Source organism: Zalophus californianus, chromosome 5, assembly GCF_009762305.2.
Source record: "Zalophus californianus isolate mZalCal1 chromosome 5, mZalCal1.pri.v2, whole genome shotgun sequence".
Classification (NCBI taxonomy): domain Eukaryota; kingdom Metazoa; phylum Chordata; class Mammalia; order Carnivora; family Otariidae; genus Zalophus; species Zalophus californianus.
In genome coordinates, this window is record NC_045599.1 from 33,478,760 (window position 1) to 33,491,903 (window position 13,144).

General features: G+C 43.4%; 1 protein-coding gene across 1 annotated transcript; it reads right to left on the bottom strand.

Moving 5' to 3' along the window:
- Positions 1 to 38: 38 nt before the first annotated feature.
- HARS1 (histidyl-tRNA synthetase 1) lies at positions 39 to 13,141 on the bottom strand. Its single transcript, XM_027606051.1, has 13 exons — positions 12,973 to 13,141; positions 12,614 to 12,703; positions 7,823 to 7,942; positions 5,495 to 5,590; positions 4,459 to 4,584; positions 3,687 to 3,794; positions 3,441 to 3,539; positions 3,113 to 3,206; positions 2,804 to 2,931; positions 2,469 to 2,711; positions 1,096 to 1,212; positions 775 to 921; positions 39 to 441 (listed from the first exon to the last, which is right to left on the bottom strand). The coding sequence occupies exons 1-13, from the start codon at positions 13,060 to 13,062 to the stop codon at positions 370 to 372; spliced, it is 1,530 nt and encodes a 509-aa protein (XP_027461852.1). The 5' UTR covers positions 13,063 to 13,141; the 3' UTR covers positions 39 to 369.
- Positions 13,142 to 13,144: the final 3 nt, after the last annotated feature.

A 13,144-nucleotide genomic window follows, 5' to 3' on the forward strand; every position in this document is an offset into this window, starting at 1 on the left:
AGGCAGGGCTAGACAACAGTGACACAGGCAGGCTCCAGTGGTTGAGTCATTTTATTGGACCTTCAAGGATTAGGGGGGAACATTCCCTCCATCTGGTTAGGGTCCTGCAGTGACGACCATCTTAGGCTCGGTCCCTGGAGCACAGACTGGACTGAGCCCCCAGGACCTCCTGTGGAAAAATTGTGTACTACCTGGCCACTTTTGCCTGGGATTACCAATAAAATAATCATAATAAAAAGTCTCCGTTCTGACCACCATTCAGGTCTTTCTGCTGGAACAGAAGTGTGCAAAGCTGTTAAGTATATATGCAGAGTCTTGTCTTCGCCTCACATGGTGCCAGTCCCACTCTCCCCTGATAGTTTGCTCAACTCAGCAGATGCAAAGGGGCTGGCTTGTTCTCCTTTTGATTTCTTCCACAAGGTCTTCTCTTCGGACGTCCACCTGGCCAGGATGGGGAAAGAAGGTGGTATGAGCATCTCTGACTCCACTGCTCCTAAGTGCCCACTCCTTCCTTTAGTCATCAGACTTGGCTCAGCTGGGAGCAGAAATGCAGGCAAAGGCAGGCAAAAAGTAGACAGTGCTTCCTGGGGGAGCCAGAGACACAGGGTATGGATGGAAATGGGACTCCTACCCTACCATGACCATAGTAACAGGTTAACCTTTAGTCCTTTCCGAGTGAGCACTAACATGAGTGCCAGGCTTTTGCTCGGGTCTTGAATGGGCATGGCCTGCCATACATCCCCTATCCCTCAGACTTCCTGCCCACCTACCTACCTCTTCCCTGCTGGCCACTGAGCGGAGCTTGATGACCCCATCCTTGAGCTCCTGCTCACCGATGATGGCCACCAGTGGGATGCCTGCCTCCTCACAGTATTGCAACTGGTTCAGCAGCTTTGGGTTCTTCTTGTAGAGCAGCTCTGCCTGCAGGGGACCAAGGCAGAAGATGAATGCTGGCTTCTACTGCCCTCAGGGACAACTTCCTTGGGGCCCAAGTGCTCTTGGCCCTCCTCCTCGAGGTTGCTATGGATGAGTTTTTATTTAGTTTGTTCCTAGCACTCCCGAGTTTGCTGCCACCCTGGGGCCAGCCTCCACTACCTTGATCCCGGCATCCCAGAGCTCCGAGATGAGCTTCAGTCTCTCCTCCAGCAGCTTCTTCTGTGCAGATGCCACAAGCACCTGTGTCTCTGTGGTCCGTACCTTCTCCTCCAAAGCCTGGGGAAGGGGCAGATAAATAAGAGTCAGAGAGCTAGGGCTACCTTCAAGGAGCAAACAGAGCAGGCTGTTGTCAGGATTCTGAGAGACAAGGCCCAACTGCACGAGCTCCACGAGGACAGGGGCCCTGTCTTCTCCCCTAGCAATTGGGCATAAGGTGGCTCCTAGAAGATGTAAGAAATGAACTGACTGGCTTGTACATATGACTTGCCAGAATAGATCACGTAGGGCAAGAGTAAAGGTGGTTTATGTACAGTAACTTCAAACTTGTTTCCTTTTAGTACCTTACGGGTCCAAACGAACATTCACACAGAAGTGATACTGTGAGCTCACCCAGTTCCCACTTACTGTCTGCCCCGTCAAGACACTGTGCCTCTTATACTTCGGCCACAGGGCCCAACCCAGGGTGTGGGTGGACAGGGGGAAAGGGAAAATGCTGCTGCTGCCCCTTGTCTTTTTCTGGAAAACTATTTTGATAGTTCTTAACAACATAAGATACCTACTGGAACAGTGACCTCAACTGGGAAACACGGGTGGTTTCCGCTCCAGAGAAAAGGATGGGAGCACTGGGAAGCTGACTGCCAGAGAATTCCCCCAGGGATGGAATGCAACCAGCCGGTTAAGAGCAGCAGCAAAGGAGTGCTTGAGGCCATGAGGGCCTTCCCTGGTGTTACTCCAGGGGCCAGAGAGTCAAGATAGCCGTCTGAAGGATCCCAAGACCTCAGATACATGCTTACCACTTAGAGACAACATCAGAGTAGTTAGAGCAAGACTTTGGAGTTAGACTGCCCGGATTCAAATTCTGACCCTGCCACTTAAGAGTTTCACAACCTTGAGCAAATTAGGACCTATATGCTTCAGCTCCCTTGTCTAGAAAATATAAACAATACATTTACAGGGCTGTGTAAGAATTTTACTAGATAATGCATGAAAAGCACCAAGCATGGTGCCCAGTACAGAGTAGTAAAATATTAAGCATTCTGTATTCTGAAGAAGATCCGGGTCTTTGGTTACACCAGCTATGGCTTCTGACAGTGCTGAGGGAAGCAGGGACCCAGAGGAAAGGATTCTGTGAAGAATGATCAAAGATCCACAAAGCTGGCCTACAATGGGGTGCGAGTCTGTGAAAGACAGCAACCCTCTTTTTTCTCCATTTCTTTCCAGAGATGCTCCTTGACCAAAATAGTACTATTTGCCCCCTTGAAGATCAAAGAAAACAGCTCACATGCCACCAGCTGCCCACCCCCAGAACATACCTCTAGCCTCTGCTCCACAATGGAAAAGATCCGCTCCACCCCAATGCTGAGCCCCACGCATGGCACCTTGCGTCCTTTAGGGTCGAACATGCCCACCAGTCCATCATAGCGTCCTCCAGCAGCCACACTGCCCACCCCCAGGGGCTCTTCCCCTGCTCGGACTGGGGTTTGTAGCAGCACTGCCTCATAGATCACCCCAGTATAGTAGTCTAGCCCTCGAGCAAGGCTCAGGTCAAAGGAGATCTGCGGAGACAAAAATCAGTCAGTACAAGATGAGGATCAAGGATCTGAAACCCTGGAGTTCAGCTAAGGTGTCCACCCCCAGCCTGACTCACCTTGTCAGCAATGCCAAACAGGGTCAGGTATTCAAACAGTAGTTTTAGGTCTCCCAGGCCCTCCAAGGCCTGTTTGTTTTGGGACAGTTCAGGATCCTGGAGCAGCTCTTCCACCAGGGATACCCCACCTGGGAAGATATCATTTGTGAGCCAGACTGACTGGACTACACATGTATGCATGTGCATGCACGTGCACGCACACGCACACACACACACACACACACACACACACACACACACACACGGAATTTTGGCTTAAGACTTGAGGCCAGTTTGATGGCTCTTGGAGAGGCAGGATCTGTTCCTCACCATGCTGCTGGACATAGTCCCCAATGCGGTCAGCCACCTCCGGTGCGAGGCCCTTCTCTCCCACCATCTCGTTCTTTACTTCCTCCCAGGACACCTAGGCAGACAGATACCACTAAGGGACCCCTGGGTAGTTCTCCACTGCAGAGCAAGTGTGGGTCCTCCAGAAGTTGCCTTTCTGGGGCTAATCTTCCTTTGGTGAGCACAGAGGCACGGCCCCTCTCTCCTGATCTTGTTTTATGTCTTTCAGAGCAGCAGATGATTCTCTGACATAGCTTGGAGATAAAGGAAATGTACTGAGAAATAAAGAGTGAAGTGTTTAGGTCATTACCTTGTCCAGCTTGTCCACCGAGGAGCAGATGGTCCGGAACTTGCTATCAGGAACACCACAGATGGCAAACATCCCATCTAGGATGCGCCGATCATTCACCTGCAGGGACCCAAGGCACAGTGAGGAGAGGATCTTTTGTGTCACCATCAATAGTTTTGGTCACTTGGGCTACTGGTCTCTCTGCACAAGGATCTTCTATGAGAAGCTTGGCCCAACTTTGCCCTCCCAAACCCATTCAGCTCTGACCTTGACCAGGAAGTCACCTATCTGAAGGGAACTCAGGATCTCACACATGATCTTCAGGCATTCTGCATCAGGGATCATGGGGTCGAATTGTCCGGCAATGTCAAAGTCCTGCAGGGAGATGGGTAGGTATGGTCCTCAGGGTTTTAACCTTCTTAAGAGCAGGGCGGGGAGCAGGGGAAGACACAGCCCTGGGAGCTCTGCTTTTTCCCTGTAAAGGCCTATCTGCACTCATGCACACACCACCTTCTTCATTATCTGTCCTATCACCAACCCAGAGGAAACTCCCAGCATTCTTGGGTCTCTTCCCATCCTGGTTTCCCTTCTGTCTACATTCCTTCATTATCTCACCCATCTACTTTTGCTTATTTTCTACTAGCACTGTGGGGGCAAATATATGGCCTTAGTACTGAGCCATTTTCTCTATTTATTCGGAAGCTCTGCCACCACTCCGGATGATCTGATAATTCAAATCCAATTTCCCCATCCTTTGTTGTGATCCAATCACTGTGGTTTAATATAAAGAACAATGGACCAAAAGTTCTACTCCTGACTTTGGCTTTCTTATCCCTATGATCTCTTAATCTTGCTGAGTCTCAAATTTACTCATATGTAAAATGAGGAAAATAATCCCTATCCTCTACATGAAAATGCTAAAGAAATCTAAGGTTAGCACTATCTGGTGCATCCAGTTTGTTCAGTGCACAATGAGTACTCAGTAGATCCTACCAAGTTGAGGGAGGGCCAAGTTCCCCATCACGCCCCACATACTCACACACTGATAGAATTCCCGATACCGGCCACGGGTCATGGCTGGGTTATCTCGCCGATATACTTTGGCTATGTGGTAGCGTTTAATGTTGGTCAGTTTATTCATTGCCAAGTATCGAGCAAAAGGAACCTGATAACAGTTAAGGAGAAAGACCCCTCCTCACACAGTCTGGCAGTTGATTATCACCAGCAACAGAAGCTGGGGTCTAACCTCTCTCTCTGTGTGAGTAAAACCACAACCTGTAAGATTAAGAGCATTTCTGAATATCAGAATCAACTTTGTTAGCACAGCAGAAGTCTCAAAAAAGATTAGGGTTCCTCTCTCTTTGGTTAGTGTCTCCCCTGGACTATGCTGAGCACAGGAGGGGGCCAGGCAGATCGGCCAGAGAACAGAAAAAGGTCTCCGTGTAGGATTTCTGAGCAGATGATTCTCTGAGATAGCTTGGAGATAAAGGAAATGTACTGTTGGTCAGTTAAGGAGAACTTTGCCCACTGGACAGGGCAGGGGAGAGATATTCTGGAGCCAAGGGATTACTGAATTGGAATGGGTTCCCAACATAAAGCTGAGGTCTCACTTGGGATTCAGGAGACTTTTAAGGCTATGTTCTATTTAGCTAAAGTCCCATTCCCGATTTAAAGAAATAAGTTCCAGGGACGCCTGGGTGGCTCAATCCGTTGAATGTCTGCCTTCAGCTCAGGTCATGTTCCCAGGGTCCTGGGATTGAGTCCCGCATCAGGCTCCTTGCTCAGCGGGAACCTGCTCCTCACTCCCCCTGCTTGTGCTCTCTCTCTCTCTCTCTGGCAAATAAATAAATAAAATCTTGAAAAAATAATAAGGAAAGAAAGAAAGAAAAGAAAGAAGAAAAAGAAAAGAAAGAAAGAAAGAAAGAAAAGGAAAGAAAGAAGTTCCCTGATTGCCATAAGCATCATATTTAATCCCACCTATGTCTCGCTATCCCTAAACCTGAGGCTAGAAATAGCCCCAGCCCAATGAGAACCAACTGATCCAAAGTACCAAGAGCCCAAGTTTAGAAAGATACAGTAAGGTCATAGCGAAGGGAGAGTAGCTCTCCACCCTGGTCCTTCAGGTCATAGATAAGCTTAGAGTCTTCTCCATACTTTCCAGTCAGTGTTTCCTGGAGAAAATATAAAGAAAGGTGGTCACAATGATAAATATAACAATTTAAAAGGAAGTTTTAAAACAAAAACCCACCATCCTAACATGACTGATTCCAACTTGTCTATACTTCTGCTGTCTATCCCAATGCTAATGTATTTGATGTTAACTATAATCAAAAGGAAATACCAAGTTCATTTTCTGCTTATGACATTTGCACTCTGTGACACAGCTAAAGTATTATTTTTAAAAGCTGCATAATACTTCAGTGAGAAGCAGCTCTGTATTTCCTTCCTTCCTAGTGTTACACTGTTAGTTGATTAGGTTATTCCAAAAAAAAAAATGTTCCATAACATTTCAATAAATACACTTTGGTATATAATTTTTTCTTTGGAATATACATATTTTGAGAATTAAACTCCTAAAAGTGGATTATTAGATCAATAAAATGTTTTTATGACGCTTAAAGTTTGAACAATGTCAAAAGGGAAAACTGAAATAGCAGTTCTTGCGATGTGATGCCTTCAATAAGGTGATAACATATTTCACTTACCAGACTGGTGGCAAAGTTTAAAAAGCCTGAAAATTCCCAGTGTGTAGAATTAGAAATACTCATTCATTGGTTGGTGTTATGGGCTGAACTGTGTCCCCTTCAAAATTCATATATTGTAATCCTATCCCCCAGTAACTTCAGAATGTGACTATATTTGGAAATGGGGTCTTTGAAGAGGTAGTTAAGCTAAAATGATGTCATTAGCGTGGGCCCTAATCCAATATAAGTGATGTCCTTATAAAAAAAAGGAGAATTGGACACAGAGGGAAGAAGATGTGAAGAAACGGGGAAGACACCATCTACAGCCAAGAAGCGAGGCCTGAAACAGATCCCTCATGATCCTCCGTAAGAACCAGCCCTGCTGACACCTTGTCTTGGACTTCTAGCCTCCCAACACTAAATTTGCTGTGTAAGCCCCCCAGTCTACGGTTCTTTGTTATGGCAGCCCTAGCAAACTAGGAGAATTGGTAAACATAAATGAGTACAATCTTTTGACCCAGCAATTTCATTTCTATGAATTCACCCTGCGGATGAATGCCCACCACTCCAGACATTGTTCTAAGCACTGAATATAGATCAGTGAACAAGACAAAGGTGGTCCATACCGTCACAGATCTTTCCTACCAAGGAGAAGAGATAGGCAGTACACTAAGGCAAGGAAACAAATGAACAGATAATTTCAGTTATAGCTGCTCTAATGGAAATAAAACAGGTCAGTGTGACAAACAAGGGATAATTTATTTATTTATTTATTTTTTTTTTTTAAGATTTTATTTATTTATTTGACAGAGAGAGACACAGCAAGAGAGGGAGGAACACAAGCAGGGAGAGTGGGAGAGGGAGAAGCAGGCTTCCCGCGGAGCAGGGAGCCCGATGCAGGGCTCCATCCCAGGACCCTGAGATCATAACCCGAGCCGAAGGCAGATGCTTAATGACTGAGCCACCCAGGCGCCCCGACAAGGGATACTTTAGAGAAGATAGTTGCAGAGGACTATTTGAAGAGTGGCATTTTAGTTGAGATCTGAAATTAAAATCTTTAATCTCTATTTTAATCTGAAATTAAAGCCAAACAAAGAGTTAGGGGCAAGGGAGTTCAAGAAGAGGGAAAAGCAAGTACAAAGGCCCTGAGATAGAAACATATTTAGAATGGTCCAGGAACAGAAAGAAGACCAGGGTAGCACAGTTGCCAAGGGGAAGAATAGCATGAGATGAGGCGGGCAAGATAGGCAATGGCCAGATCATGTAGGGCCTTGTAAGCAGAGTAGAATTTGGATTTTGTTATAAATGTAATGTTTTTAAACAGGGAGTGTTGCAATCTGGTTTTTTGGTTTTTTTTTAACAGTAAAGAACTGGAAACAATCTCAGGGTCCATGAACAGGAGACCGGTCATATATTTATTCTTTTTATGTATGGCTTGTATGTATCTCAAAACATCTCAAGTACAGGTACCAGGGAATTCATAGAGAGGACCATAACAACTTTCACTAACAAGGGCTCTCTTCTGGAAGCCACCAGCCATGACCACGGCAAATAAAAAGCAGGGCCTCTCCTTCTAAACCAGGTCTGCTCCCCTCCTCATTGGAGAAAATACTGGTCTTTGTCCCCAACAGGAGAGAGACCTCTCACTCTCTTGTCATCTTCTGTGTTGTTTGTATATCCACTCTCCCACCACGCAATTTCTCCTCACCCATCCCTCACCTTTAGTTCAAACACAGGCGTATCAATTACTTCTGCACCATGACGCTTGAAGCAGCTGATGATTACATCAAACACCTTCTCCCGAACAGCCATCTGCCGGGGACTGTAGTCTCTTGTACCCTTGGAGTCCGAATTGGCCAAAGAATCAGGGACGGGATTTAAAAACAAACAGGGAACATTCAGGTCAAAAATATAAAAGCATGACCTCAAAGATGACAAATGCAAACACTGCCCCAAACTTTTTTTCCTACAGGCTCCGGAGTTGTAAAGCAAACACAAACATCTCCCTGGTAATTATCACACCCATTTGCTATCACCCTTCTAAATTCTATCCACTTTTTAGTGTGGTTCTATTTTCTAGAATTCTTAGAATGCTATTTTCTCTTTTTCTTTTCTTTCTTTCTTCTTTCACACTATTTTCTGAGTTTTCCTAAAAACTCTTTTTCTGTGACACCAGAACATCTCCCTTCCTAAGAGAAAACACCTACCTGATGAAAGGTATATAACCAACTCAAACTGGCTTAGCTAGTTGAATTCCCAATTTTTTAAGTAACATTTCCCCCCAGCATGACTTAAAAAAAAATTCTAATAAATACTATTTGTTCTCTAATTTGTTTCTAATAGGCTTATGACATAGGCTGGGCAGATACCTTTTATGGATGAATTACAGGATATTGAAACGTTAAATCATTACCTAAGGCCACTCAGCAGGTTCATGGCAGTCAGGACTAGAACGCTGTTCTTCCCTATCAGAGCTTCTAATCTGGGTGTTTACACCCTACTCTCAAGTCTTTGGTCTCAGGACCTCTTTAAACTTTACTATTTATTAAGGACCCCAAAGTGGATTATACCTATCAAAGTTTATTGTATTAGAAATTAAAACTGTGAACATTTAAGAATATTTATTAATTCAGTTAACAAATAGTAAATCCATTACATGTTAACATAAATAACATTTTAGGAAAATGCAACTACTTCCCAAAACAAAAAAAATTTGGTGAGAAGGGTGGCGTTGATTTACATTTTTGCTAATCTTTAATGTCTGGCCTAACAGAAGACAATGGGTTCTTATACATGCTTTGTGCATGTATACAATTCTGCTGTGATGTTGTTCTGGTTGCACACAGAAGATCCAGCCTTACAAAGATGTGTAATTGTAAAATAAGGAATATATTTTTTTAAGATTTTATTTATTTGACAAACAGAGAGGAAAAAGAGGGCGAGTATGCATGCGCACACAAGCAGGGGAATCGGCAGGCAGAGGGAGAGGGAGAAGCAGGCTCCTCGCTGAGCAAGGAGCCTGATGTGGGGCTCGATCCCAGGACCCTGGGACACATGACCTGAGCCGAAGGCAGCCGCTTAACAACTGAGCCACCCAGGTGCCCCAAGAAGGAATATTTTAATAAACTTTTCAGCTAACTGTAGATATTCTTCTTAAACTACACCAAAATCCAACAGATGGTAGTTTCTTAAAGATTGGTTGCAGTGTGGAATCTGAAACTTCAATGAACTTTTCACACTGTTACATTAAAATCCATTACTTATATACGGTACCCAGAATTCACAGAGACAGAAAGAACAGTGGTTACCTGGGGACTGGAGGGAGAGTAGAGGGGGGTAGTTACTGCTTAATGGGTGCAAAATGTCAGTTTGTTATGATAAAAAAAAAGTTCTGGGGATGAATAGTGATGATGGTTGCACACAATGTGAACCTACTTAATGCCACCAAACTAGACTTAAAAATGGTTTAAAAAGGGGTGACTGGGTGGCTCAGTTTGTTAAGCGTCTGCCTCTCCCTCTCTGCCCACCCCCTCCCCCCAGTGCTCTCTCACACACGCTGCTCTCTCTCTCAAATAAATAAAATAAAATCTTTAGAAAATGGTTAAAATGGCAGATTTCATGTTACATATATTTTACCATAATTTTAAAAATATTGATTACTCCATCTTGTACTCTGAATGAATCTTTTATGCATGCATGATTTTATAATATTATACATTGATCATGTTGAAAATATTGGTTCATTGATAAATTATACAGATCTTCCACTTCATTATATCAGAAAACACATTTGTTAATATCAACACAGAACTCACCAGGAAAGTCTTTAACTACTACACTGGGAAGCTGTCTAGATCATGGGGAAAGATACAGGTTCCCTAAAATCCTAACTTTCACTTGAATGCTTGAATTTTATCACTAGCAACAAATATTGTCAGATGTTTTCCTTGAGGTGAGAAAGCTCCCTTCATTTTCCTCAAGATGTCTGCCAAATACCCAAATCTTTAAAACAAAAGTTTGTCTTTCAAATAAAAAAGGTGTCCTGTGAAAAAAGTAGCTAGTTAGCTTAAATTCATGCAATGGCACAAGCGTTTTTCCTACTTTGGAATGCAGCAGAAGTGCTTTATGTATACTTCCCATTTCATCACACAGAATACTAAAAAACTGTACTCAAAATGAGTAATTTTTGAGAAATAAAATGAGTAATTTTTACTGTTTTATCAAGGACATTCCTAAGTAAAATTGATTTTTTTTTTTTAACTGCGAGTGCATGAAAGTAAAGAACATGATGGCTATTAGAATACTGTAGGGCCACTGTCATGTTTCATGCTAAGACACCAGCAGTTCTACTCACCAGTTTTGCATCTTCATAGCAAATGTGGTCACAAAGGCAAATAATGTTTTGGTATAATCATAAAAATAATTTTGACCATAAAAACCTCTTGAAAGAGTCCTGTCTCCATGATACTGAGTTTTCTGTTAATATAAATCACACATCAAGGAATGTGTTTCAACAAATTAAAGTGGATATTAACTCTCCAGTATAATTTCACTTTTTTTTTTTTAAGATTTTATTTGTTTATTCATGAGAGACAGAGAGAGAAATGCAGAGGCAGAGGGAGAAGCAAGCTCGATGTGGGACTCAATCCCAGAACCCTGGGATCATGACCTGAGCCGAAGGCAGATGCTTAACCGACTGAGCCATCCAGGCGTCCCTAATTTCACTTTCTTTTAAAATAGTATAGAAATTTTCAAACACACATTATAGAGAATAGTATCATATACCACCACGTTATTTACTACCCAGCTTCAATAACCATTAGCATCTGTTATTTTTACTTTATCTAAACCCCACCTTTTTTTTTTCCTGGAGTATTTTAGAGTAAATCCAGACATTATATCAGTTCGTCCCTAAATATTTCAGTCTGATTCTCTAATTCAGGTTTAAAAAAGCCAAAAGGTTTAAAAAAAGCCAAAACACTACAATACCTTTATTACAACGAACAAAACAAACAGCAACCCTTTCATATTATCTAATACCCAAGCCATGTTTAATTTTCCCCAACTGCCTCAAGAATACTTTTTTATGGTTAACTTGTTTGAATTAGATTCTAAATGAAGCCCATTCACTGTATTTGTCTCTTGTCTAATCCACAAGTTTCCTTTCCTTAAAAAAAAAAAAAGTCATTTATTTGTTGAGAGAATTGAATCTTTTGTCATAAAGAACTTTTCATATTCTAGATTTCATTAACAGTATATTCAATGTGTCATTAAATACATTCCTCCATCTCCCATATTTCTGGTAAACTGGTAGGTCAGAAGTCCCGATTAGATTCAGGTTCAATTTTTCTTGGCAAGAATACTTCATAGGTGGTGCTGTGTACTTCTTATTGCATCACATCAGGAGAAACATAATGTCTGGTTGCCCTACTTTTAGTGATGTTAAGATTGATCACTGGGTTTAAGTGAGGCCAGCCTGATCTATCACAAATTCCCCATTAATTTTTCACTAAATAGTATGAAAAACTATTGATAATCACTGCTTTGTGATTTTACATTGTCTCTTTAACCTCTGAAATTAGTTGTGTGTAGAAAAGACTAGCTTAATGGATTTAGGAGCCCAAAGAATGAACTTAAAAAGGCGACACCTCAACACAAGGAAGACGCCTCTCCTTTGGAATCCAATTTCACATACAATTATTGAATTATTTGTTCAGTTCCAGACACATAGTCTCAGCCTCTCAGCGTAAATAAACCATGTGAATAATTAAAAGTCACCAAGAAATGCAATAGTAGAGATATATATGAAGTGCCAAGGGAACCCGGATGAAATGGTAAATAATTCTGTTTATAGAACTTACAAAGACTGACATCTGAACTGAAATCCTGGAGACTGGGCTAGTAATCTCCAACGTCATTCCAATCCACTCCACTCTCCCTCTGTATTTGGTTCTACCCTGGAAACTACCAGGGCTGTTTTCTCCTTCAGGATTTCTATACTCTTACCTGAACCTATCTTCCTCACACTCTTTCCCTGGCTAACTCCCATTCATCTTCGGTCAGTTAGTATATCACTTCTTCAGGGAGGTTTTTTCAGACTCTCTAGTTCTTACTTGTCTCAGAGAATTCTTATTATTTCTTTACATCATTTATCACAATTTATAATTACATCTTCAAGAGTGGGATTATTTGTCCTAAGTCTGTTTCCTTCAGTAGGAGGTAAGCTCCATGAGGGCAGGCTACATAGTTCACCATGGCATACTCACTGCTTCCTATGGTGCTAGGCACATAGTAAACACAATAAATATTTACTGAATGAAAGAAGGAGTAGCAGTACCTGGCATACTCCCCTAAGCACCCAGCTGGCCTAGTTTCTGCCATCACTTTGCTATCTCAGAATGACGCAGACTCCAATTCAGCCCAGCGCCCAGAGCAACTGTTCAGGGAAGCAGGGGCATCCACCCTTGGGAGTGGGGTTAGGGGCTTTCTGCTTAAAGGCATTATATTTACCTTGGGGGTTTTGAGCACAAACTTCTGTTTCCCTTCATCAGGGCCCAGCTGCGCCTTCAGTTTCAGTAGTTTTGCCACCTCCTCCTCGATCTGTGGAGGTAAAGTAGGTGCTGGGCTATCACGTCTTCCCTCCTCAGTCATTCATTCAGTATCCCTCCCTCATCAGAATCTGGGGCCGATCTCTCTCCTCAGGCCCAGCTTTGCTTCTCTCGGGTCCTACCCCGGCCACCTCCCCACCCAGGCTCTGCTTCTCCCTACCGGCCCGGTCCCTTTTCCCACATCTTTCCTCTATGCAGACCACTCAGCTCTATGTCCTCCCTGGCTCTACATTGGCCTCTCCCCTGCCACCTGGGTCGCACCTGCTCAGCGCTGGCTTTCTGCTGCTTGAGGACCCGCACGCGCTCTCCCTGAAGTCTCACTAGCTCCTCTACTGCCGCACGTTCAGCCATACTGAGGCCAACCGGCGATGAGCGCTGCCTAGATCGGCCCTCGGTGCCGCAGCCTCAGCTCGGACAACTTCCGGCTATCGAG